Source organism: Theobroma cacao, chromosome 1 (assembly GCF_000208745.1).
Source record: "Theobroma cacao cultivar B97-61/B2 chromosome 1, Criollo_cocoa_genome_V2, whole genome shotgun sequence".
NCBI classification, from domain to species: Eukaryota; Viridiplantae; Streptophyta; class Magnoliopsida; order Malvales; family Malvaceae; genus Theobroma; species Theobroma cacao.
Genome location: NC_030850.1, coordinates 4,868,313 through 4,895,406, shown reverse-complemented (window position 1 = coordinate 4,895,406; position 27,094 = coordinate 4,868,313). Strand labels below are relative to the sequence as shown.

Genomic DNA, 27,094 nt, shown 5'->3' with positions numbered 1-27,094 from the left:
ATGAGGAGAGCATCAATCACAAAAGACGCTGAACTTTTTGTGAACATTTCCAAACCTAAAAGGCATAAATGGACCCTACAAAGTTGGAGCCCTTAGCTCCTGAAATGGTCAATGGATCGTCGGTTGCTTGGCCCACTGCCTTTGACATGAAAAAATGGGCACAAACCAGTTCTCATTCATCTCCAGCACTATCTATTATTTACTCTTTTCTATTTCATTTCAATCATACATTTTCTAAACTATGCTCATAGATACTGAACCATAACCCTCTTTATATGATATAAAGTAAAAAGACATGTCAATATAAAGGAAAAGGGCACCAATGACCTTTTTTTAATTTCTTTTTATTACAAAACAAAATATTTTTACTGCACTATTTTCGAATAAGAAATATATATATAATTAGTACTCAAACATAAAGAGACAGAGATGTCAAAATATAAAGAAGGCCATGTTTCATCATTTATTCGGAATTACCAGTACTAATTAGTTAATGGATTAATCATAAGCCGAACGTATTAAAAACAAAATGCAAGCTTTTTGTCGTTCAAAGCATGAGGCCTCACGTTCCATGAACATAAATATAAAAAACAAAAGGACTATATCATTGTTAATAAACTAAATTTGAATACTAGAATTCAACACGTTATACATTGCATATGTGTTGAACTAGGATTGGGCCTCCTAAGAGCTTGACCGTTTCTAAATCAGGAAATCCGAAAATCCCAATTTTTCTTCTTTGTCGAATCATGCAAGCAAAGATTACCAGAATAAAAGAGGGTCCCAAGGTTTTTTGTCATGACTTTTGGAGCAAAGTCTCCATCAAGACCTGGCCTAGATGCTGAGTACCGGCTCTGCTCTCTTTCATAAGCATGTCGTTTTGCCTTGGAGTAATTTGTTTTTTTAAATAATGGAACTGTATTATTACCAGTATAAGTAATGGATATATACTTGTGTATATTAACAGAATGAAATGACTGTCATATATTTATGTTTTAAGTAATAAGTTCTGTCTCAACTTCTTTTGATGGTTTATGTATTATCTCATTTTAGTAAGGAATAAAATGCACCTAAATTGCATAAGTTTCTTATGTAGTAAAAAAAAATTATAGAACATTATGTCTTTTCTAGAAAAAAAAACATAGCATTTAATTCTAAGATTGATATATATAGGTTTTATATTTAAAAGAGTTGAATTTGAATATTTTATTTTTTAAATAAAACAAAAAAATAGAGGGCAAATATATAGGTTAGGAAATTAGAGAACGAGGGCAAAGCCACTAACCCTATATGAAAGTCTTCAAGTTTCATGCAATTTCCTACTTTTTTTAGATATATATATATATAGTGATAAACAGGTTTCTTCATGCATGTTCTCTCAAAATTTCCAGAGGTTTTTTTTTTTTTGTGAAGAAAAAAATTTTAAGAGCTTAAATTAAAATGGAGTTATCATTATAAATAATTTTTTCTCAGCCATTTTAATATATTCATTAAAAAAAATTTAACAAGAGAAAGAACTTACTGTCCAGAGCGTATACTGGGGGCAAGTTGATACAAAATGGCTAAAAGGCTCCAACCAATTAACATCCCACAAGATGAATAAACAAAACCATAAGAGAAAAAAGAGTTATAATGTCTGATACAATAGAAGTCCATTATAAATATGAATGGATCGACATGTGATTTACAACTTGCAATGTTAAATATGCATAAATTAAGAATACCAATATACTTGGTTTGCTTTTATCTTTTAATTTTCCTTTTTTCTTTCATCAGTTTATGTTAACTAGCATTATACTAATAGTATACGCTCTTTAAAGATATATAAAGTTCAATTAATTTTCACTTTAACACAATATTTACACAATTAAAGCAATTTCCCAGCATTAGAAAATTAGATGTTAAGAAAATCTAGAGGATCATCACCTTGTTGTGTAACATAATTGCTAGACTTAAACCCAAAAAAAAAAGTAAAGAAAATGGAAAACTAGACCTAAGTTCCACCAAGTTATCTAAAAACATTAAGTAGAATTAACTAATTAAGCACCGCAAAAACACGAAAATTAATGGTAAAAAATCTAACTTATATTCTCATAAAACATTAATTAAGCAGCTGCCTCTTCTTGAAACCTATCCACCATCTCATACACAGCAGCTGCAATTTCGTTCACCGTAGTTAGCTCACAATTATCTTCAACCTGTCCCAACCGGGAAAAAAAAAATCATGAATCCCAGAATAATGACAATAAACAAGTAAAATTGCATAAAAAAGAAAATGTTGAAATGTTGAACAAATTAATTGATAATTATGATTTATTAAATTACCTTAACACTCAAAGAATAAAGGACCATATGTTCAACAGATGTGACATTAAGGTGAAGCACGTAAAGGCCTAGAGAGTGGAGGCCCGCAACCATTTTCAATAGCTGTTTTGGGTGTCTTTTTGATAGTATTTTGAGGTTTGCATGGCTCTCCACCATTGTTACTTCAACATCCGCAACAGATGATGACCGCTTCTCAGCCGTTGACTGGCCGGAGGTCGCCGCAGCGTAGCTGCGGTGGGTACTGGTGGAGCCAGTTGAGTACTGAGGAAAGGAAAAGAAATCAGAGAAGAGTGAAGAAAGGGTGGAGTTATCTGATCTTTTTTCCATTCGCTTCCGTGCTTCTAAAGATTGGAGGAGTTGCTCTAACTCTTTTACAAAATTAATTGCTCCGCCTATGATTGATGCTTGGTCTCCCTATGGAAAAAGAGACTTTCAACCATTACTTCCTTTTTCAAAAGCGCTTTTTCTATTGTCAATAAAAACATATTACAAATTAAAAAACTGCTTTTGTTGAACTTAATAAGTACAAAAGAAATACTTGGTCGTGAAAAAGGAAAAAGTACCCTTTGAACGTAAGACGTTGGCATCATAGACTTGAGCACAGCCAGATAATCATTCATTTGCCTCCTCCTGTTTCTTTCAACAGCAATATGAGTCATCCTCTGGTTCTCTATTTCTTCTTTGTTCTTGACACTTTTGGTCCGCCGTCTCTTCCCCCGGCACGACATGGCGCCCGCTGGGGGTTCCGCGGGAGAGAATCCACCGGTGAGAAAGCCATTATCCGGGGAAGAAGAGTTGGAGTCCCATTCCTTTAAGGGTTGCTGCTGCACCATCAAAGAAGGTGAGGAGCCCCAAGTTGCACTGAAATCAACGCCTCTACTTTTAGCGAGAGTTTCTTCAGTACCGTAAGCTTTTTCTTCTTCCTGTTGAAAACCAAAGTTATAGCTGCAGGGTCCACTCCCACTTCCTCCTAAGCTGTAGAAGTCTTTGCTGCCAAAACTAAAAGGGTCTTGCTGAAACACCACAGCTTCTAATGCCATCTCTCTTAATTTCTCTCTATCGGAGTTTTGAGAGCTTTTCTTTCTTGTCGAAGGAAGGGTTGATATCTTAGCCTATTAGAACAACGCTCTCAACATAGAACTTGGAAACAACCACAAATTTAGGCTCTTCCCTATAATCTGAGAAAGTCTTTCAATTTACCTTTATAAAGGGTCTCAATATCTAATAATATTCATGCATCTGAGACACCGGGTTGCACGAGAGATCTTGTGAAGGCTAAGGAGAGAGACAGAGAGAGACAGAGAGATTCTCTTATTATTTTACAAGTGGAATCATATTATTAAAATATTAAAGAAAGCGACTTAAAAAACTACTTATTCTTTATTATAATTATTATGTAAGTCATTCAAGTCTTCGATTGCTAGGAAGATTTGTCATTTTGAAATCAGACGCGGGGTTGGGTTTTTTTTTTTTTTTTGGAAGGGAATGATTAGTTGAAAAAGAGAATTAAGATACAGAGGTTCTCGTGGCTGTAAAATTATTCCCATTCATTGGTAATGATAATAATAATGCAGAGTTCTTCTCTTTCGAGAATGTTGCCTCTTGTTTGATTTGGTCATAATGACAAATTAGACAAGGAAAACCCTGGAGGGAGGGGGAGAGCGAGGGAGAGAAGAGGGTACGTGGCAAATTAGACAGGGCAAAGACAGAACAGGTAGCAGGGGAAGGGAGGAGGAAACAGCAAAGAGTCTGGCAGGAGAATCCATGTCCATGTGACTACACAAACAATGTTGGGTGGGGCAAGTCTCTGCAATCATCTACGATAAAGACTAATTACTCCCTTTCCAAGAATATGTCTTCTTTGACATTATTTTTCGTTGAATATATATGTAAACCCAGCATCTTCATTCTCTCTCTCCCTCCTCCCTAAACAAAATTCCTTTCATTTGCTTTCTTTTAATTACTAACCACGATTTGTTAATCTTTTTATGTACTGTAAAATTAGTTCATATTTGAGATATCAACGCACGGTGTATAACAATATATATATGTATTGTTAATAAATTATAATTCATAATCTCATCAATTGTTTAAAATTTTCTATTGATAAATGTTAACATTAATAAGGTAATAAATTGTAATTAATTTACTACTTGTGCAGAAAAAATTTGTGATTTATAGTAGCAATATATGAAATACAAACTCATAATTTAAACTCTTGTTATACTCTCCTGCCTTCCCAAAAAGAAAAAAGAAATGTCATTTATTTTCAAATTAAAGTCTGTAATTTTCTTTTTTGTGCATAATATCTTTGGCCAATTGAGAAAATGGCTAACTCGATATTTTCGTGAGTAATACAATTTGAATCCAAGCCTTCACTTCTCAATGACTATAGGCATAAAACTTATGTTTGCACTCGAGCATTTGGCTCATTAATTGATGCATTATCCCTTACCTAAATAGTAGGATTAGAATCTCCCTCCTCCAATTATAAAATAAAATAAAAAAAAAACTTATGTTTGAACCCATTGTATATATTTTCCAGCTCAATTTGTATATTAATCCCTCCCATGTAAACCCTATTATGTGAATTGTGAAAAATTAAAATGAATGATTTGTCACTATTAGACAATTTTAGAAATTAAAAAAAAGCTCACATTAAAATGTTAATTAATTAGTAATTTTAGTGTATGTGTCTTTCAGTACTGACTACTTAAGCAATTGCTTTGAACTAGTTTGCAATATCCATTCACCAATCCTTGCAAACACCGACACGAGCTGGCTAAACATTTTCCCAAATTTTGTTCCTTTTTTTTGCATAAATCCACAAGATTAATTATAATTGTTTTCCTATTTATTGATAAACTCAAAGCATTGATCTTAGTGTTATATATAGAAAACATGCATATCTAACTGACAATCTTTGAATGTATCAACCTTATCATTATTTGTAAGATTCGCTGTCCTTAAAGTCTTTCACGAAGCTACAATTGATTTGGGTACAAAGCATTCCAATTCCTCCTTTCTGACGAACTTTGGGGGAATGTCTTTGTATCATGTTTACCTGAAATTCCATTTATTTTCCATATATTCAAATTAGAGTTACTGTAGCAGACGCTATCATGATGTGTGAACACATATCAATTTGGCCAACCTTTTCTTTAAATTTATTTATTTATTGCTGCTCAATAAACAGTATTGGCTTTCCCCGTTCTAATTTTCAAGTCATCCTATATATAACTCCAATTTAGGTGATTGTCAAGGTTCTAAATATTAATTTATATTGATAATTAAAAGATCAATTTTTGCAAATCATGATAAGTAAATACTATCATAATAACAAAAAACACTTAGACCGAATTCCTTAAGTAGAGATGGTGAAGTTCCCAATTGATTTGATTAAATAAAAACGAAACTTGAAAACCAAAATCAATAATCTGATAAAATCAATGAGTAGATCAATGACATGCAAAAATATAAATGAAGTATCTATCAACAAGACGTAATATATAGTAAATGAAAGTGATGAAAAACATTTCATTTTTTTTTTTGTTAAAACTCATATTTACAAAAGCTAAATGTCGAAATATATTGAAATTTTTTGAATTTTTCTTTTTGAAAAGTAAGAATAAAATTTATTTCATTAAAAAAACATACAAGCAAAAATATATGTAAAAATTAAGCACATCACGACAACAAATAAAAAAGATAACATCATTGTCAAACTTAAATAGAAAACGAAAAATGTACACTTGAAATTCCCTTACAAAAAAAATAATCTTGTAACTTTAGGATACTAGATTTAGTAAGACCATCTGTTAACTCGTTAATAGTACGAGAAATGAGCTACATTTTCCTTTTGCCTAGTATATGTAAAATAAATTTTTTTCAATTTTCATGGAGTTGAGGTAGCATTTAGAACCCAATTGACTATATTAAGAGAATCACTCCCAATAATTTTATCATTGAATTTGTTGATGTATCAATTTTGATTTTGAATTTTAATTTTCAATTAATCATTTTTAATTCAAAACTTCACCTAAGTCTTATCCTTCATAAGAAACAAATGAATCAGTGTGGACATTTATATTAAGATCTCAAAACACGAACGTGGGTATATTAGAAATAGTACGTATGTACTAATAATTGTTCAGGTTTACCCTTAATGGCACTAACTGGTTTATGAAAGAGTGAATGATCTGTCACTGATGCATTCTATGCGTGAGAACTGGAGGTGAGACATGGCAGGAGACAGATTGATATGTTATAGTAGTGATTCTGTTTTTGGTGCCCTGTTTTCCAGGGCTTCGATCATTACGCAGGTCGCAGGGTAATACCGCCCATGACTTTGTGCACATCGACTGATCATGTTTCCTGTGTGAATTAATGTTGACTGGGAATTTGCTGTTGAGTAAAGCTGAGATGTAAAAGCCTTGAGAATTTTTGATTCTGTATTTAATGTGCCCAGGTGCTGTCTGACTATCTATACATTTATGTGCCTGGGGTTTCGATTGTCTATGTTGGGTGGCTGTGATTCAGTCGATATGCATTGCTAACTAGACATTTTCACTTCTTTAAGAGACAAAAATAGGGAGTGTGTGTGCAGGCAAAAACCGAAATACTAATAAAAAGCATAAAATATCCTAATTTTGTTAAATTTTAGTAAAAATTTTAAATAAGTCTATTAATTTTTGAAATAGACATTTCGTTTTAAAAATACAAACAACGTTAACAGAAATTAAAAAAAAATTAAATTTTTTTTTATTAATTTAACAAATTATTATTATTTTTTAAAATTTAAAAAAAAAAAAAAAAAAAAACACTGATCCAGANATAGATACTTTCTTAGAGAGGAGCACCAGGTGCTCCTTTGGGAGCCCCAAATCGGGCTCCTCAAGGCGAGCACTAGTGCTCCCTCAGGGAGACTGATCGGGGCTCTCGGTGCTTCCTATTTTGAGAGTTTTTTTTATTAATAAAAAAATAAATTATATAATAATAATTTTAAAATTAATTAAAAGTATTTTTTTTTTACTTTTATCAAGTTGTAAGTTGATGAAAATATTAACGATTAACTAACAGTTAAATTTACGTGTAATATTTTTTAAAAACGAAATATCTATTTTAAAAATTAATAGATTTTCGTATAATTTCGATAAAAATTTTAAAAATTAAAAATATTTTATCCTAATAAAAACTCTGAATTTCTTTCAAGTTTTGCAATACAACAAACCGCAAATTAATACAACGGCGATAGAGATTAATTATTCTATAATTAATTAGCAAAGCATCAAACTGTAGACGAAGAGGGCCTTGGGTTCAGGTCACCTACCATTGTTTTTGTCCCCATTTAACCTTTTTCTAGCCACTTGCAAACAATTTTAATTGATCATTAAGCGGAATGCATTTCTTTCTTTTTTTATTTTTTTTTTGTGTTCTTGCTAACTTGGTTTTTAGCCTATCAATTACTAGCTTATTAGGAAATTGATTCTCCTGCTAATTGAGAACAAATTTTAATTTGGTATAATTAGATATTGCAACAACTTGTATCATGCAAACAGCAAGGATTTATAATTTTCATTATGTAAATGATTATGCTGAGGTACGCAAAAAGTATATAGTGTTAAAATTGCAAATGGAGACGGACACAATTACATAGTTATGGTCAGAGGCGAAGGGAGAGGGACTAGCAGAGCCTCCGCCCCTCCAAAGTTTCAAAAGTTCATAATTTTTTTAATTTTATTTTTCATTTTTTAAAAATTTTATGATGTCGTTCTTTTAAATATTAAATTTTTTATTTTTATCCTTTCAAATTTAAAATTCTTATTCCATGACTGGCTATGGTAATTTAAGATTTAAATTTGCAACTTTAACACCAAATTCAGGACTTAAATTTGTGTAAAATAGTAATGTTGCAATTACCTCATTGAGTCATTGTCATAATGAAATGTTATGGGATATGTTTCCCCATCGTAGCTAGAATATATAGGCTTTAGAATCAAGCTATAATTCCACCTGGCTTCTAGCAGAAATTTCAGCAATTACTTGTGCTAAGCTAAATGCAATCTAGATACAGTAATTGCAGCCATATTGTCACAATATTTACGGTAGAAGCTTGATTAATCTTATTTCTTCCTTAATTTTCTCCCTTTTCGTTTTTTTAATGTAATGTTAGCCTGAGAAGAAAAGCTTTTCTTGGCTTGCAAAGTACAAAGTCAAGGATAGACCGCGTCTGGCCTGTTCGTCGACTGAGGCAATCTCTCAATATTTAATTGGGGAAGAGAGAGAGGGAGAGAGTGAGAATATTCTTTGTCACCAATTGCGAAAAACCGAGGCTGTGTTGGCTGGGTTTTCAAAAGAAAACTCAGCAGATATGAAGAGAGAGAGGCAGAAGAATGCATGAAATAACGAAGAAAGACTGCTTTGGTCATCACATTCCGACAATCATGCCACTATGACTACGTCATGGCCTATGGCCCAGTCTTTGGCCTTTTTTTGTTTCTTGACTTTTGTGCCCTTTAGAACAACCCCAAAACAGAGCCCCCCCACAAAAGGTGCATTGAGTTGGGCATTTCATTGTCCTGATTTGCGACAGAGAGAGTGAGAGAGGGGAGCAATGATGAACTTTTTCTCTCTTGTTTGGTTCTTTGCCACCCTTTTTACGAAACATGCATGGGTTTGGCTTGGACTGGCTCACGTGTTCATTTTCCTACAAAGGCGAACTCTGTCAAGCTCCTTTCTTGGAATTTTCCTTTTCAGAACTGCAGCTATAGCTCTATCTTGAAAAGATATCTCAATGACAGGGGAAAAATTAAACAAGAAAAATGTTGAAGAGACAAGTTGATTACCACTACTCTTTTGCAAGAAACTATAGCATTTGTTAATAACAACGTCGAGCCCATGCATAATCAAAAAGGCCTCCATCCTTTGGCCTAAAGAAAATGTGAATTAAAGGTAACCACTTGCAATTATATCTGATGTGCTAAACTTCTTTGGAGTTTAAATATAGTACTATATATATGTATTAACCGAAAGAATAAACGCGTAAATTTATTACTTTTCAAGTCAAATCCTCTACCAATAAGCTCAAATCATGTAGCAAATATTGCTGTGTAATAACAAAAACTTTTGTTTTTTTTGTCTGTTCTAGCCCAACTTGATCGATTTGCATGTGGGCATGTGAAGCTTTCCTATTACTATCAGCATCAACCCCGCTAAACATGCAACTCACGCTTGTGTGCGTGTGTTTGTCAGTTCATGTGTTAAGACTTAATTATAATACTAAGTAAAGGTAAATTTCTTTTTTTTTTTTTTGAGAAGCATGGACACTGAGAATCACTGGCATTTTGTTGCCAATCGGCTGTTGGTTGCAAGACACTTTCTCATTTTCTTGATAAGTAATGAAGAATGAAGATGGTAATTGAACCCACCAATCTTTATATGCTAAATTTATATATATACCCATTTGAATGCTTTTGTAACTGTACACAGTAGTACTAGAACATGCATTCTGACAAAACACAAATCCTTTGCAGATTTCATGTTATGATGCTGACACTTGTGTCTTGCTATGTTAAAGATAACACCACCTATGGTGGTTTAAAAAAAAAAAAAGATGACACCACCTGTGTATATCCTCCTAATTTTTCTCTTCTTCCTCTAACACCGAAAAGACAATTTGGGTATTGAATGCTCTAATTATTCTTCTTTTATACTATTCATCACTACCATTAGATTCCTAAAGAAAGAGAGGAAGCTGCCGCGTTTAATGCATACATATAAAACGTGACTCTGGCTGCTGCATGCAGTTGTGGTAACTCACGTTCTTCATTCGACCCAAAAAAAGTCTAATTTCTCAGTTTCAATCAATCAATCATCATTTTATCAAGCACCGGTTATTTTAAGAAGGTGTTGCTTGATCCACCCATCTCTGATTTTTTGAGCTCTTGATGATTGAAACCCATCTTCACGTGATTATTCATAAAGTGTCAGTACTGTTTAACAAACACAATTACTAGACATGATAGTGAGGTTCAATATTATCTGAATGATTAGATCCATTGTAAGTAAAACAGTGTATAACTGTATACGATCGCGACTCATCATGTGAGTTTTTTTGAAGTAACAAATTTGTAATTAATTAACTGTATTCTTGTAACTACCTTCATTCCTAGTAAAATCCCATTTCGACATGGAATGTCTCTCAAACTAGACTACCGAACTCCTGTTGATTTGGTGAATAAGCTATCTCTCATGCATTCATGATGGGCTCTACATAAATTTACTGCTCCTTATTCAGCACAGTACTTTTCTAGTATGTGAAAGATCAGATCAGATCAGACCAGTTACAGAAGCCTTGGTGGGGGCTTGCCAACTTGCTCTGCTTATTGCTTGGATCATACTCTTATACGTACTTTCATGACTAGCTAGCAGTAGCAGAGATTTGACCTCGTAAGGTTAACTTGTCTGGTTTGCTTGGATATAGCATATATATCCAATCAGTTCTTCCCTAGCCGCACAGGTTATTGTTGCATATCTGCATCATCCCCGGACAAGTCCAAGCAATTCATCTCCAATGATCAAAACCATGGCTGATCAACAAAACCAGCAGCATCCACCAAGCTGGATGATCATCATGTTTTGGAAGCAATTGATGGAGCCACAATTTATTGTGGGGGATATCAGATATATGCTGCCCGAATTGATCATTAGATGAAACAGTATTTTATTATATCCCCATCAGAAAGATTGTCTTTTGGTTTTAAAAGTATTAATAAATGCTCAGGTGAATTCTCCAAAATTGGTAACCAGTTGTCGTTTGGATTGGCTTCTTCTTTATGCCTAAGGAGTTGCCAAAAAATATTGGTCCTGTCATTTTCATTTCACTTCTTATTCAACTTGTTGGTTCCCTCTAAAATTGTAAGCTAAAACTATGGGCGCTAGGATCCATTATTTGATGAAAGAGCTTCAGTTAGAATCGTAACCTGGAGACTGGACCCATCTTTGTTTGAGGTTTGTCGTCAATTGTTGCCATTAATTTAGATTAATCTTGTTAAGACAGATTGTGGAGTTCTTGATTGGCTTAATTATAATTAGTAATAATTAATTAATGATGTGAGACCCTATCAAGCTCGATTAAAAGACGGTATTGTACCGAGTGGTACAACTAAATTAAATCGAACCTTGAACTAGTTCAAATAGAAATTCTAAGAAGAATTTGAAAATATTGAAAGCCACAAAATGGCTTAGAATAGTGATTCGGAGCTCAAGGTCCAGTTTGGAGTCCATCAGGAAAATTGACCGATTAGGGACAAAACGATCATTTTACCATTTGATGATAAAATGGAGATTTTTAACCAAGATTTGATCACATTTGACCAAGAATAATTATATAAAATATAACTATGATTATTGGAGTATAAAATGATGTTTAGCAGTGAAAAATTGTGATTCTCGGTATTTTTGGAGCACAAGGGTAAAATGGTAATTTTACCACTAGAAGACTAAACGGGAATTTTTATAAAACGATTTTTGTCCCATTTGGTTAATATTGATCAATATTAGTGTTATTTGAGGTTGAAAAGTAGAAATAATGTGATTCCGGTATATTTTCAGAGTATAAGGGTAAAATTATAATTTTTTCACCCCGAGGGCAAATCGGTAAATTTTTTACCCCAGCACTTGTCAAGACCAAAGGGATTTTAATTGTGGTAGGATTGGATAAATACCAGAATATTTATGGTGAAAAATTAAGAAGAAAAAGTCAAAAAGTTAAAAAAAATTGGGTCCAATAAGCATGTGACACGTGACATGCTTTGATTATTTTATTATTTTCTATAGAAGTCAGCCCATTAAATCTCCAATTCTCTCACCATATTCAGCCTAGGCAACCAGCAACAAGAACAAAGGAAGAACAAAGGGAAAAACAAGAAAACCTAGGTGGAAATTCAAAGAAAAAGTGAAGAAATTAAGGAAACAAGTTAGGTAAGTTAGAATTTCTTTAATTCTCCTTGATACCTAGCTTACCCATGCCTTTGTTCTTGATTTTCATGATTGAATATTGAGTTATCATGATGAATTCAATTATGAAAAATGAGTATGGAAGAGGAATTATTGTTGGAATAATTTGATTTTAGACTATGTTAGTATTTAGGGATAGTTAAGTATGGTTATGAACAAAAACACAAAAGAAATATTCAATTTCTCTAAGGTTCCTTGTTGGTCGAACCATGAGGGCTGAATATCAATGGGGGATTGTTTTTATTTCAAGGAAAATGACTTGAAAAATGATGAATTAAGGTGAAACGGTTATGTAAAAAAAATTTCGGTGCTAGTGCACCAAATGATCGAATTTTTTTATAAGGAACTGTAAGGGTTCTAATACTGAATTTGGCTTTATTGAGCTTGCTTGGGTTTAATGAGCTATGCTCATTGAGCTCATGCGCCGGTCATGGCCTGACAAATTAGGTTGTGACAAATGATTTACTTTAATATTTTTAATTGTCATCCTAATGATAATTAGCATCTAAAGAAATCTCCAAGTTTGAATAAAAAGAAAGAAAGGAACGTAGGAGAGCTAGTGGTTGTCAATTATATTGGACCGACTTTTCCTTGTGATACAATAGCAATACTTAATTCAAATCATATACCCATTAACAAACTTAAGTATCTCATATCTTTGAAGCACCATAACTAATAAAATTAAATTTAGTTAGATCATGTCATTTAATATTTACCAACTTAGGAATCATTGTAAGTATCAGATTAAAATTAAATGTGTTTGATTAGCTTATTTGCCTCTATAACAATATACTAGTATAACATGACTATGATGGAACGAATAAAATTGTTTTCCTACTAGTAGATTCTCACAATCTTAAATCAAATTAAAAATCTTTTGGGTCCTTGTGTATGGTTTAGTTCAAATATTGTGACCCTCTTGCAATATTTGCAGCTCACGATTAACACTTATGGCGGTCCTAGCCGAGAACTTTCACGGGCTTGAGGTCTGGGCTATGGTCACAGCCAGAACAATTAAATGGGCCAAAATATTAGTCTGGACTCTGCAAATTGGAATGTTCATGTGTTTTTTTAAATCTCCCTTATATATCTCTGTTCAAGAACAAATAAGAATGCTGTGATATATGCAGTTAAAATTTGTCTACAGATCTTGATATAATTTTCTTATTCCTTCCATGTGAGAGAAAAGAAAAGAAAAGAGAATAGAAGAGAAGATTCCATCTCTGAAAACTAAAAGGGCAAAAAAGATAGTTGGCTACAAATTTATAGGTGACAGATGAGCTAGCATATATCCTATGAGATGTGTCAACATCAAATTAAATCTGGGTGGTGAGTCCCCTTTTGAGGGAGAGAGTGAGAGACATGCAAAGAGAGCCCACCCCATATGATTTGGTATCTAAAAGGTCGGTTGTATAAAAGATTCCTTTTGCCTTCAATTCTTCCATTATTCAAATCTTTCTTCATGCCACTATTAATTTGGCATAAGTGAAATATAAGAGACTTTCTCTCTCTCTCTCTCTCTCTATATATATATATATATATATATATATACTTCCAAGTCTTACTCTTTCATCTCTAATCATCAATCAATAATATGTACAGTGTTGGGTGGTTGGCAATGAAATATTAGAGAGTGAAAAGATAAAACCCTATGGTTATGATTGTTATTGCGAATATCATTAGCAAATAATAATCTTTATTAATCAAATCAAAAATAAGAAAGTACATAAAGATAATAAATATTTTGAAAACTAACGAAAAAATCGATATTCATTGTTTACGATAAATAAAATATGAAATCATATTATTATAATTTTTAATTATCTAATTACAATCTTGAATTGTATAGAATTTATCAAAGTTTTTTATAGAGTGTATATAAGTGAACTTATCACCAATGAATGGATATAATTGTGTTTTATATACTTCCAAAATAATTAATAATGTAAACTATAATACTAATACATAAAACCACTTATTGAGTTGTCAAAAGATAAAATAAATAATAAATATATAAAAATAAAGATCATTTTACCTCTTTAGATAGGAGAATTTTGATTTTTTTGAAAATTAATTTTTTTCAAGTGTAATTAAGAAAGTTCTTCTTGTTTTCTAATCTTTAATTTTTTTTAATTTATTATTTTTTTCACTTATTTTTCCTCTCCCATCCCGGTGAGTCAAAATCCGGTCCGTGTCATATGTTGCCGGGTGAGAGTCAAAATGGGCTTTTCAAGTTTTAACTGCCAAACACAACTAACGCTAACATCGACGGGTAAATTTTTAGACAAGACAAAATTACATCAAATTTGACCCCCAACTGAGAGAGAAACAGTAAGCCCCACCAGCCATGGGGACAGCCTCGTTAAGCAGTAGACACTTCCCAAGGTTGTCGTCGCCGTTTGCCCTTTACCTGTTCGGGTCGGGTTTTAAGAGCTCTCTTGGGTTGGGTTCGCTAGGCACCGAGAAGAAAGAAAACAGAAAACAGAAAAAAAAAAAAAACCTGTTGCATGAGGATGTAAAGGGGCGGTGGTGGGAACCAACCGCCTTATCTTTTTGCTCTTCTAAAGGCTTTTCAGCTTCAAACTGTAATCTTGGTGCTCAAAAAGCAGGCCTTTTTTAACCTTTTTCTTGACTCTAAATCTACACGAAAAGCACAAAACCAAATTTTCCAAGCAAAGGGGGCTTCCTTTCTAACCTTTTTGGGTTTTGTACATTAAAAATGTGAAACCAGAGAAAGCTTTCAGGTTCCCCCTTTTTTACTCCTTGGCAACACTGGAAAATGTTCTTTTCTTCTTCTTCTGTTGAATACTTTTAATGGGGTTTCTTGTTTTTATATTGATCTTGGAGAAAGATTGAGTTTTATGACTAATGCAATAATTTAATGCAAACATTCAAGTTAAAGAATTAAATATTATGATTGTTTACGAGGTTGAATTTGGTATAAATTGATTGATAAGGAAAGAATTACTAAAGATTCTCTTCCAAGTGGGCGGTTTTTGTTTTCCAGGGAGAGAGCCTCTCTCTCATTTATCCTTTATTCTGTTTCTATTTTTTATGTTGGATTCTATATTTTAGCTTTTGTTTGATGCAGTGAAGAGGGCTGCATTCTTCATGGAACTTGTTTTTCGCAAATGGGTATTTGCATTTTCACTCTGTTGTTGGCTAATCTTTTATGTAGCATTTTCGGGTAAGCTTGAAGCTTCTATTTTTTTTCTTGGATTCCTTTTATGTTTCTTGAAAAATGCTCATTTTATTGAAAATCCAATTTGTTGAAATTGTCTTTTAATTTTGTAAGTGGAGGGGTTGCATGGAGATTCTAAAGTGACAGGGGTGAACTTAGGAGGATGGTTGGTTATTGAAGGTTGGATCAAGCCTTCTCTTTTTGATGGCATTCCCAATGGGGACATGCTTGTGAGTATTAACCTTTATGTCTTCGCATAAACTTTTTTTTTTTTCTCCTTAGTTTTTCTATCAAGTCATATGTTTGTGGATATTGAAATGTAGGATGGAACACAGGTTCAATTCAAGTCAGTGACATTGCAGAAATATGTTTGTGCAGAGAATGGAGGTGGGATGGACGTTTCAGTTAATAGAGATGCTGCATCTTCTTGGGAAACCTTTACAGTAAGATGCCAAACAAAATTTTTGGTCTTTATCTCATTATTTGATCTTGTGTTGTATGTTAAACTTGAGCTTGATTGACTCTTTGGACCTACTAGTTAGATTCTTGCGGATATTAGAGCAGGTGAAACCTTTATTTATTCTGCTTAGTTAACCAAGTTTTGGTTGGAAGGAACAATAATGACCAATGCGAAAAGAGAAGATCCAATCTATGTCAGTGAAATGTATTTAGGTAGTTTTCTTCTGGTTAAATATCCAGAGTGAGGTTCTTCAGTGCCACATTTTAACACATATGCCTTATCCTAACAAATTGGTTTCTGGGTTCACTTGATCAATAAAAGCCTATTACGGGTTTACAACATTTTGCCTTCTAACACTTCTAAATTCACCCATTATCCAAAATTTTTTGTTAAAGACTAATTTTCACAAGTTTATATGGTGGAGTAATGAGTCATTGGATTTTTTTCCTTGGAAAAGGATGGCTCATGGTGGGTATGTGGTAGAAAACTGTAGAATATGAAGTGGGTGGTGTACCTAAAGTATAGGTGATAAAGGCCATTTTAGTTGTAGTGGCAAATCTGGTTTATCTCATTTCATTTTCTATGTTCTCTGTGAAAGTAGGGGAGAGAAATTCTAATCAAATGGATAGTTGTCCCCAGTTACTTGTATCATGTTGTTACTTTTCTTTAAGCATTGTAGAATTTTATTGTTCTTCATCAATTGTGATTAATGCTTGTGAAAACAGTCTTTCTTGTTGTGTTGACTGATATCTCATGCGTCTCATCTTGAACTGACTTGTCGGGCTTTTAAAAGGTAAATACTTCTTCTGAAATGAAATCTGTTATTTAACAATTTTCTTTTCATGCAGTTATGGAGAGTTTCTGAATCAGAATTTCAGTTCCGCACCACACAAGGCCAGTTTCTAACATGTTATGGTACTGGATGCTCTGTATCGGCAACAACAAAATCAGCTTCCACAACTGAAACATTTCAAATTGAAAGAAATAACAATGGTCGAGTACACATCAAAACGAAGAGTGGGACCTATCTGCAGGTATGATACGAAACCCTTCACTTTTGAGTTTACAAAACCATTCAAAGATCATGCATCAGTAGTGTTGGTGGCAAATAATAGACTGACATTTTTTTGCCAGTGTCTCTTAAATGATATGGTTAAAATAAACAAGCACCCAATATTTCGGTCTCTGTCTGGTTGTCAAGAGCGCTGGTTGACCACTATAAGATTAAGGTTCACAAATAAATGGCAAGTTGTACTAAAGATTGAGAACTTGTAGTATGGTCAAGAACCTTCAGTTGAGGAGAATTTCTGAGATTTTAATTACGTAAAGCAAGTTTCAGTAATTTGTCATTCAGCATGATATTAATGTTTTTGTTTGAGCCATGCTTGTTTTATCTGACATTGCATCAGGTTTAATTGTCACATTTGAGAGATTAAGACAAACTTCCCAATTATAATTGTATAACGAAGCATAATAGCAGGTCGCTGGATTATCACTTACCAGATTAATGTGTATTTTCACTTCAACTTGCAACTATCAAATAGTATCATAACCAAAATGCAAGCAACTGAACCTTCATAAATTTGCTCCACGGCAGTTAAGATTGTCTGAGTGTTCTTTCACTGAATCTGTGGTTTAAATATGATGCCAAGGTGTGATGTAGTAAAACTTGATGATTCTTTATATTTTAGGCCACCATAGGTAATCAGCTCACGGCAGATTATCCAGGGACCCCAGGATGGAATGATAATGCAGCCACATTTGAAATGTCAATTGTAGCTAATAACTTGCATGGAGATTATCAGCTAGCAAATGGATATGGACATAACAAGGCGAAACAAGTTCTTGAGGTACCATAAACAATTTCTCTTTTTTTTTTTGAGGGGGGCAGGGGTGGACGACAGTTAAAACTTGTTACATTCATCAATCATTCTGAAGAAGGTCAAGTAGGTTTGATTGCATTTCATATTATCTTAAACCATGTATCATAAAGATTGCAGAAGTTAAAATCTTGAACACCATTTTTCAAAATTTCAACAACATAATATGATTCCTGTAATCTCTGAACTGTTGAGCAAGAAAAACATTTTCAGCAGATAAGGTCAACTGCTCATATATCAGTAGTTTTTTATTATCCTGCTTCTTGTTTACATTCATGTTTGAGCGCATATTGTTCTCATTACATTGTTTGTTATGATTTTATTAAGATATTCCCCAGTTGTTGGACTGAAAGCATATCTCCAACAAGAGAATTTTCATAGCTAACTAAGTAGCTAATTAAGACAATCTTTGGATAATTGTGCAATGGCAGAATAATATTCCATAACTCTGGATAATTGTGGATAAGTGCAAATAACATAATTCACCACTAGGTTCAATTCAATCTTTTATTTTACTAACTTTTTTTTTTTGGGGGGGGGGTGTGAAACTGCAGAGACACAGAAACACTTTTATCAATGTAGGAGATTTTGAATTTCTATTTAGACAAGGAATAAATACTGTGAGGATCCCTGTTGGCTGGTGGATTGCTTTTGATCCTAATCCTCCTGCTCCATTCATTGGGGGAACTCTAGAAGCTCTTGATAATGCATTTTCATGGGCACAGTAAGTCTTTATTTCACTTTTCTTCATAAGACTGCTATGATTTTAGCTCTGCATGTCATTTGATGAGAATGTGAATATTTTGATGCAGAGCATATAACATTAAGTGCATAATTGACCTTCATGCTGCCCCTGGCTCCCAAAATGGGATGGAACATAGTGCTAGTCAAGATGGCACAACAGGCTGGCCTACATCTTCAGATTACATTTCACAGACTTTGCATGTTATAGATTTTCTAGCTTCCAGGTAAGTCCTAACAAGTTAATGGATTTGCCTTTGAAAGTGATAGTAGCCAGAATGATGGGGATGAACAAAAAATGTTCTAGTAGTTTATCGATTTAGATGCCAGTTTGTGAAGGTCATGCAGCAATGCTAAACAAAATTTTATCATCACTGGGTACCGGTGGATTATAATTTGGAGTTTGGGTGCCTCATGGAATTGCATGTACTGATTTTCTCATTCAATGATATTTGGTCACCATATTCACACCCGTGGAACCTGGAAGAGAGAAAGAAAACAGAAAGTAAGAAATGGTATTTGTATTGATTGACTTCTAGCAAAAAAGAAATGCAAATTAATAGATCTCCCTGTTTTTTCTCATTTCATCTCTCATGTGTAAATGACAACAATGGAGTCCACAATTGGGGTAGTCCTACAACCACCTCAACTTGCTTTCAGTTATACACCATTTCTTCCTCCCTTTTTCTCATCATACCAAGTTTTGGTGTAGCAATCTGTCATACAAATCAAAACCATGACTCATAGAATTCCAAATGTTTTATGGCTTGCTATATTTTTTTATCAAAAGCTGTTCATCTTGTGTAATTTGTTGTACCTAAGATCCCAACCATGTTAGCATTTGAGAATGTCCTCTCTGTTAAAATTTTCTGTGAAATTACATGTCATTTGATTTGTTGACTCAACAAGAAATCAAAGTTTTCTGAAGAATTTCTGCTCATTGCTTGTCAGTCAATATCCTAAGTAGTAAAGTTTGGGCTAACCCAATCTTTCCAACTTCAGTGATCTAATCCTTAGCCTTTGAGCTTCTGCAGCTTTGTGGCTTTGTAAAGTTTAATTTGATTGAATAATCTTGTTTGTTGTAGGTATGCAAAACACCCTGCCTTGCTGGGAATAGAGCTATTAAATGAACCATCTGCTGCATCAGTTCCACTGGATACATTAGTTTCATATTACAAACAGGGCTATGAAATTGTGCGGAAACACTCACCATCAGCTTATGTGGTAATATGCCAAAGAATTGGCAATGCAGATCCACTGGAACTTTATCAGGCTGATATAGGCTCCCACAACATAGTGGTGGATTTGCATTACTATAATCTCTTCGATACTTTCTTTGTTAACAAGAGTGCTATAGATAATATCCAATTCATATACCAGAGCAGGGAGGCTCAACTACAAGCTTTGAATGGTGCAAATGGTCCACTTGTTTTTATTGGTAACTCAAGTACTATTTTCTGTCTCAACAAAACAGTGTTTGATTTAAAAGATTACATTTTAGAATTCAATGAACTTCTAATCTTGCTGCCAGTCAGGTCTTTCGTAGTTGCTGAACTTTGATATGTGTATGTTTTAATTATGTTACTCTATATGCTGACTTTAGATATACAATCTACTTAAGATGCAATTCTTACATTTTTATTTGGATTTTGTTTCAGGTGAGTGGGTAAATGAGTGGAACGTTACAAGTGGGTCTCAATCAGACTATCAAGACTTTGGAAGAGCCCAGTTAGAGGTGTATGATGCAGCTTCCTTTGGTTGGGCTTATTGGACACTCAAAAATGACAGAAAGCACTGGGATTTTGAATGGAACATTAGGAACAATTATCTCCAATTAAGTAATATTCTAAACCTATCTTCACTTTGTTTTCGGAGATGGACATTTAGGGTGCTGAAGTCATCCAATTACAGTCAACTCTTCTGTCTCACAACCATTGTCTTGTTTCTTTTTTATCTCTGTTCTGAACAGCATGTGACATATATTTATGCAGGTAATTCACAGAAAGAGAAAATTTTCAACAGCCTTACATGGCTTTTACTTGCATCGGTCTGTTTCCATCTGTGTCAAATATTTTGAACAATGGAGTTTCTTGAGACCCAGATATGAAGAGGATGATCAAGTGCGGCATTTTCTTTTCTTTTTCCCCATTTTGAAGCTCTTTGCTACTCCACCATTACATTCATCTCTTCTGTAAAACAACCATTACATTGATTTTGGCAAATATGCAAGCACAATAACATTGTTAGAGCAGAGAATATCCAAAAAAAAAATGTGGTCAATCCTGTCAAAACAATGGCAATGTATGTACTCTCTCAATAATGTACAAGGAAAAATTTGTTCCTACTTTAGATTCTGTTTCTGCAAGCATTCTTCTCACATCATCTCAATATGATATCTAAAGCCATTTTTTGTAGACCAAAATGTAAAGTCTCTTGACTATTTGACCTACTGTAAAATACCCTATAAAAAGCACAACCAAAAACCCGAAATATGAGAGTGGCAAGTCAGTGAATCCCATGAAATCTCCAATTACTGAGAATGGTATTGCAATACCAACAGCAGAAATCAGGACTGTTGAACCAAGTACAGGCCAAGAAGCAATCTCCATAATGAAGGGAATTTTCTCTGTCCGTATCAAGTGGTAAATCAAGGTCTGCATGAGAAGCCCTTCAACAAACCAGGCGGAGCGGAAGAAAGTTGCACTCAACTGGTCATCAGAACTGTAATAAAACCAAAGGAACAGTAGGGTGGCTACATCACAGAGAGTGCAGACGGGGCCATTCCATAATATGAACATCGGCAAACCTTTCACAGACCATCTTTGAGGGATTTTGACATAGTCTTCTTCCATCTTGTCCCACGGAATTGCGATCTGACCCACACTATACAAGAAGTTCTGTACAAGGAGTTGCTTTGGAGTCAATGGCTCAAATCTGAGGAAGAGAGTTGCTATGAAGAGTGAAAGAACACTCCCTAGGTTAGCAATAACTGACAGTTTTATGTATTTCATTGTGTTGCCAAAAGTAAGACGACCTTGCTCGACTCCAGCAACGAGCACGTTTAAGTCTTTCTCAAGTAAAATGATGTCAGCCAAGTCTTTTGCAACTGATGCTGCTGAATCAACTGATATTCCTACATTAGCAGCATCTAATGCAAGTGAATCGTTTATTCCATCTCCCAAGAACCCAACAACATGATTACCAACTGTCTGCAAGGACTGTACTACTCTCAGTTTCAGAGAGGGGGTGAGCCGAGCCAGAACTGTAGCCTTTTTAACATTCTCGTGAAAGTCATCCTGGTTGAGTAGCTCCAGGTCTGGTCCTGTAGTTACGTGTGTGGTTCTGATGCCAACTTCCTGGCAAATTCTTATTGCTAGAGACAGTGAATCACCAGTTAATACTTTCGCTTTTACTCCCTTCTCAGCCAAACGCCATAGAGCTTGCTTTGCTGAGTCCTTAGGTGGGTCAAAGAATGTTATCAGACCAAGGAATACCATGTCTGATTCAACACCATCCTCATTGTCCATGCTTTGCTCACTTATTTGCTGCAACATGACATAAAACTGCATTACATTCAAGGCACATTAAGAATTGTTTCCTATCATAGGATTGGCTTGGAGGTACCAAATATCCAAATTCCCAAACCTTTCTCCCATAAGGTATGGACTTGGGAGTATCATTCCCAAAAGCTCTGACTAAACCTGATACTAACGAGCAAATCATGTTTTACAAGGATGCTAAGTGCTTGGTGACTAGGTGAACTAATCTAGCTTATGGCATGAAACACTGTTGAATTTGATTACTAAGAAAGGAGAAACTTTTTGAAATTCACGCACGTAAAAGGTAAAACAGAAAGGGATAGGCGGATAGCAAGAACATAAAATAAAAGAGAAAATGGTTTAAAGGAGATTCAAACTCACTGTTTGTGGTAGATTCTTTATTGCAACTCCTATAACCCGTAATCCCTCATTGCTTAGTTCTTCCACCACATTTAAAATCCTATGCTGGTCTTCTGCAAAGAAAGCTGTTATCTCACCCCTATCTATATGCTCTACATAGGAACAAACTTTCATCACTTCTTCAAGTGCTCCTTTGGTTATCATGAATCTATAGCAGGGTTGGCTATTTCTGCCTTCTGGATTAGATTCTGTTTCCAAAATGACAGATACTCTTCTTCTCATAAAATCAAAAGGGATTTCATCTATCTTTTTCCATTTGGATGGTTGGAACCGGTATCCGTTTGTGTAAACAAATGCCAAAATTGCATCATCTAGAGGATATTTCTGATCACTCTTGAAGTAAGAATTCAGGAAGGCAAAACGTAAGACCTTTTCTCTTGGAGAACCCCAGCTATCCAGATGATTAACCATGATAGCACGGTTCATGGTGAGCGTCCCAGTTTTGTCAATACATAGGATATCCCTGTCAAAACAAAAATAAGTAACAAAATGTCAAAATAATTGAACTCCAAAATGAAAAACTTGCTGAACCTAGCATGTATAACAACGGGAAGCATGAGCTAGGATTTTTCACATGCTGTAGCATCAAAATGCAAGTGTTTTAATCAAGCCATTGAAAATGCATTTTTCTAGGTATATGCACTATGATTTGAGCAAATTAGATCTATATATGAAACTCTTGGTTTCAAAAGCGTGGAAGCAAGCAAAGATCTTTCACCCAGATTTACAGGTCAAAGAATGCTATCATCCTGTGTAATGAAGCATGCTTCTGAATCCAAAATATCACCAAATCTCCCTTACTATGTAATATTTATGATTGTTTTCTTTTGCAATTTTCCTCTTTACTCAAATCAAGCATCTCAGTGGAAGATCAACTTGATTTGCTGTGTCAACTTTTTAAGTTCATAGTCATCAATAAAGCTGATGCAATACACTTCAAGTAGTTATAATCATGGTGTGATTTGATCGTGCAGTTGATGGACTATATATAACTGGCACTGTGCATTACAAACAATTTGACAAACATTCTAATTTTACTGTCAAGTACCAGAATAACTGTGTCTCTCCGCTTCTCCTCTTTCTTTCACAAATGTACACAAAACTAATAATGCTTTTGCTTCAGGTTTAAGTATTACTTCAGCACCAAGTGTTTTCCAAGTAACAACATGGGAGTAAGCATTAACTCATTTAACAGTTTTTAAGTTTTTCACCTCTATATTCAGGAACTTACATTGATCCCATGTCTCGTATGGCTGATAAGCTTTTGACTATGCATCTCTCTCTTGCCATAGCAAGTGCTCCCTTCGCAAGACTTGTGTTGATGATGAGGGGAAGCATTTGAGGAGTAAGGGCACATGCAACCGAGATTCCAAAAAGAGTACTCTCACTTATATCGTAAAAATTAAAGTACTCTACCAGAAATATGATTGTGACTGCTAGAAGCATCACACCAACAAGCACATAAGATATCTGCCGAATACCCTTCTCAAAACTATCTGCTGGTTTGTGCTTTCCAATAGTCGAAAACATGGTGCTTATGTAGGTCTTGGATCCAGTGGAGACAACTAGACCAGTTCCAGTACCTGATACCACAGTTGTCCCCTGAAATATTAATCACAACGGGTACATACCTCAGTGTATTACGTAGTAAGAATCTATGACTACCTACTAATATACAACCCTTGATTATTAGCTAAACTGAAGTTGCCATACTTCTTAGATTCAAATAGTGCAAATGATTAATTGCCAGCCACTGTTCCTGATACTATCATTAACTGAGATACTAACAGCAACATGTGAGTATTTTCTACATGGGACCATTAAATTCTGTTTATGTTGCAAAAATTATTACTACTACAAGTAACAAATAAAAGAGATCATTGGAGCAACTATACCCACCATGAAACAGATGTTCTTTAATTCTAGCAGAGGAGTGCTCCTATCTTCTCTCACATCGGCTGTTTTTTCGGTTGACCAAGACTCCCCTGTTAGTGAGGACTGACTGTTCAAGAAGCAAGGATGTAATAAGGCTTTCCATGGTTGACCAGACAGAAAAAGGACATAAAGGAAAATTTCAACCATCACACCAAAAAGGGGAAATGTTGAAGTTGCTATACCTTACAACCAGGTGTTTTGAAGTTAATAGTCTTAAATCACCAGGAAACAGGTCCCCAGGCTCAAAAATGACAATGTCTCCTGGAACAACATCTCTTTGGTCCACTTGTACGATTAATTCAGTCTGAACCACCCTCCCTGCACATCTTTGAACTTTAACTGGACTTCTTACAAATTCTGAAAGTTTCATGGCCGCTTTTGAACTGCCATATTCCTGGATGGCACATTGAATATATCGTTAAAAGCCTTTTGAAGCAAAAAAAGGACGCAAGACGCTTATTTGAATATCGAGCAAGTAAGAAGTACCTGATAGAATCGAAGGGAGACACTAATAAAAACCAATATCAGCATGATGCATCCATTTGGATTATCACTGGTTATGTATGAGAGTGCTGACAACACAATCAGAATGATGTTGAAAGGATGAAAGAAGGCGTTCCACAGAAGATGCCACCAGCTTGGAAATTTATATTCAAGAGGAACATTTGGGCCATTTTCCTTCAATCTCCTCTCGGCTTCAGTAAAGCTCAAGCCTACTCAAAAGCAAGAAATGAGCATTTTAACGGCACCAAAACAAAAAAGAAAGAGGTAAACAGAACAAGGAAGTGTGCTACCTAATTAATTATTTACTCAAAGAAGCTTTTGCAGTTAATATTTGATCTTGACAATAAATTCATCATTGAATATATATCTATGTATCACCGATGTAACTTTTTTTTTGTAGGAGTAATTTGCTGCATTAATGCAATTCTTAATTTATCTAAATAGACTATAAAAGCAAAAAGTTTTATCAGTAATCCATCAATCAACAGACAGCATATTTTGTAAACTTCCTACTAACAACAGGCACTCCATTAACCCAATACTAATCCAATCAATAAAAGCACTAAATCAGAAAAAATTAACAAGCTAACCTCTTTCTGTGGATCGAACATACTCGAAAACCAAATCCCTTTCTGATCTTGCCAAAGCATATAACCAGGAGTAAACCTTCTCTTCTTCTTCTGTCTTTGAACCCCCATCAATCTTCTCTACATATCTCAAACAAACAACCCAAAAACACAAAAACCTCATCTCAGAAAACACTTCCTATAAAACCAAACTAAACTATAAAATTAGACCTTAACGGGGGACGACTCACCTCCAGACTGAAAACACCGTAGAAACCTGAAAACGGAATTCGAAAAGAACCCATCCTGGTCGTGATGATTGATATTACTATTAGCATTGCTTACAAGGTTTTGATGAACCGGGTTGGAATAACGGAGGCCGTCAAACTGGGTTCTAAACCTGAAAAACCTGAAGAATTTGAGGCTTCCCATAGGAGCAAAATGAGGTGGCTTGAATCGAAATGGTCCAAAAGGATAGAGAAAAAGGGAAGTACAATACCAGAAAAAATGAATCCAAAAACAAAATAAAATAAAAAGAGCATGGTTGAAAAAGAAAGAAATCGATAGAGGAGGGGAGGTTGAGGATTTGAAGAGAAGGTAGAAGAGAGAATTAAATATTTTTGTTTTGCTCTTTCAAAAAAACTTGTTTTTTTTTTTTTCTTTTATTTCCCTGTGTTTTCTCTTCAAAGTTCAAAGCTTCAACTACCAAACTTAAATGACCGTTAGGTGCAGTTGCTATAGGAGGGAAAGGGGATTGGCTGTTATTTGCCAGCTAACTCGGACCGGGTTCGTTGTAGCATACCGGTTTTCTTTAGGATTACATTGAAATTTCTTTAAATTAGTTATTAAAATGTTTTTTTGGAAAAAAAAAAAAAGACCATCATTCTCAACATTAATCACAACACTTGCCCCTCCTATATTTCTTTTAAAAGAAATCAATTACTATCCCATATTAAAATTTTGATAATAAAAATCTTATTTTAATAAAGTTTTCTTAATTAATGTCGATTATTAATTATATACTTTTGACAATGAAAGGGAGGCTTATATTGTCAAATAAAGAAAAGACCTGTTGTTCTCTAGATTTTTTTATCTATAATAATTAATGTTTTGAACATGAATTGTTTTAGGAATCATTTGTAAAATTAGTAGATCTAGGCTTATTAGATCTCCAATTAATAAATTAGTAGCTTTATCTAAATCCCAGCACGCAATTTTTCTCAATTCCCAAGTGCTCAATCAAGTAGCAATGATTCCTTTTTCATCTTATTTGTTGCTGATCAAATCATAAAAATCTAGAACTAAGAATAATTAAACATGTTTCACGTGATATCAAACATTCCAACTAACAAATCAAAAACATCTTGTTTTTTTCTATATTATCTTCTGATTAATTTACCAAAAAGCTGAGTAATTATAATTAAACCTAAATAAATTAATGACAGATGGCCTAAAATGATAGGTGTTGTCCTACCTTCCTCCCTCCCACCTCACAAAGTCGGAAGATATGATTATAATATAAAGTT

At 34.3% G+C, this 27,094-nt stretch overlaps 3 protein-coding genes across 10 annotated transcripts; 1 reads left to right on the top strand and 2 right to left on the bottom strand.

The window, feature by feature from the left end:
- Positions 1,824 to 3,625, bottom strand: LOC18611503 (transcription factor bHLH94). 2 transcript variants are annotated; one of them, XM_007047782.2, is made up of 3 exons: positions 2,889 to 3,625; positions 2,326 to 2,739; positions 1,824 to 2,198 (listed from the first exon to the last, which is right to left on the bottom strand). In XM_007047782.2, exons 1-3 carry the CDS (start codon positions 3,363 to 3,365, stop codon positions 2,106 to 2,108), a joined length of 984 nt encoding a protein of 327 aa, XP_007047844.2. In that variant the 5' UTR covers positions 3,366 to 3,625; the 3' UTR covers positions 1,824 to 2,105. The 2 variants fall into 2 exon arrangements, with proteins under 2 accessions (XP_007047844.2, XP_007047845.2); XM_007047783.2 differs by having other exon boundaries at positions 2,326 to 2,586.
- Positions 14,606 to 20,953, top strand: LOC18611502 (probable glucan 1,3-beta-glucosidase A). Of its 7 annotated transcripts, none has more exons than XM_018129608.1 (10): positions 14,606 to 14,727; positions 15,434 to 15,529; positions 15,638 to 15,753; positions 15,847 to 15,966; positions 16,832 to 17,017; positions 17,675 to 17,833; positions 18,418 to 18,587; positions 18,676 to 18,831; positions 19,690 to 20,051; positions 20,263 to 20,953. In XM_018129608.1, the coding sequence occupies exons 2-10, from the start codon at positions 15,454 to 15,456 to the stop codon at positions 20,679 to 20,681; spliced, it is 1,764 nt and encodes a 587-aa protein (XP_017985097.1). In that variant the 5' UTR covers positions 14,606 to 14,727; positions 15,434 to 15,453; the 3' UTR covers positions 20,682 to 20,953. The 7 variants fall into 7 exon arrangements, with proteins under 7 accessions (XP_017985097.1, XP_017985091.1, XP_017985105.1 ...); XM_018129602.1 differs by having other exon boundaries at positions 14,606 to 15,086; XM_018129616.1 differs by having other exon boundaries at positions 14,606 to 15,529; positions 20,263 to 20,442; positions 20,596 to 20,953.
- LOC18611501 (magnesium-transporting ATPase, P-type 1) lies at positions 20,863 to 26,191 on the bottom strand. The gene is made up of 8 exons (XM_007047778.2): positions 25,820 to 26,191; positions 25,593 to 25,709; positions 24,985 to 25,211; positions 24,681 to 24,892; positions 24,463 to 24,565; positions 23,795 to 24,165; positions 22,525 to 23,026; positions 20,863 to 22,149 (listed from the first exon to the last, which is right to left on the bottom strand). The coding sequence occupies exons 1-8, from the start codon at positions 25,998 to 26,000 to the stop codon at positions 21,001 to 21,003; spliced, it is 2,862 nt and encodes a 953-aa protein (XP_007047840.1). The 5' UTR covers positions 26,001 to 26,191; the 3' UTR covers positions 20,863 to 21,000.

Coding starts and splice junctions, on each gene's coding strand:
- LOC18611503 (XM_007047782.2), bottom strand. CDS start 3,365: ATGGCATTAGAAGCTGTGGTGTTTCAGCAAGACCCTTTTAGTTTTGGC. Junction 2,740..2,888: donor CAACGTCTTACGTTCAAAGG/GTACTTTTTCCT, acceptor CTTTTTCCATAG/GGAGACCAAGCATCAATCAT. Junction 2,199..2,325: donor TTTATTCTTTGAGTGTTAAG/GTAATTTAATAA, acceptor CGGTTGGGACAG/GTTGAAGATAATTGTGAGCT.
- LOC18611502 (XM_018129608.1), top strand. CDS start 15,454: ATGGAACTTGTTTTTCGCAAATGGGTATTTGCATTTTCACTCTGTTGT. Junction 15,967..16,831: donor CTTCTTGGGAAACCTTTACA/GTAAGATGCCAA, acceptor CTTTTCATGCAG/TTATGGAGAGTTTCTGAATC. Junction 17,018..17,674: donor AGAGTGGGACCTATCTGCAG/GTATGATACGAA, acceptor TTTATATTTTAG/GCCACCATAGGTAATCAGCT.
- LOC18611501 (XM_007047778.2), bottom strand. CDS start 26,000: ATGGGAAGCCTCAAATTCTTCAGGTTTTTCAGGTTTAGAACCCAGTTT. Junction 24,566..24,680: donor TCAAAACACCTGGTTGTAAG/GTATAGCAACTT, acceptor CTTCTTGAACAG/TCAGTCCTCACTAACAGGGG. Junction 24,166..24,462: donor TAAAGAACATCTGTTTCATG/GTGGGTATAGTT, acceptor TTAATATTTCAG/GGGACAACTGTGGTATCAGG.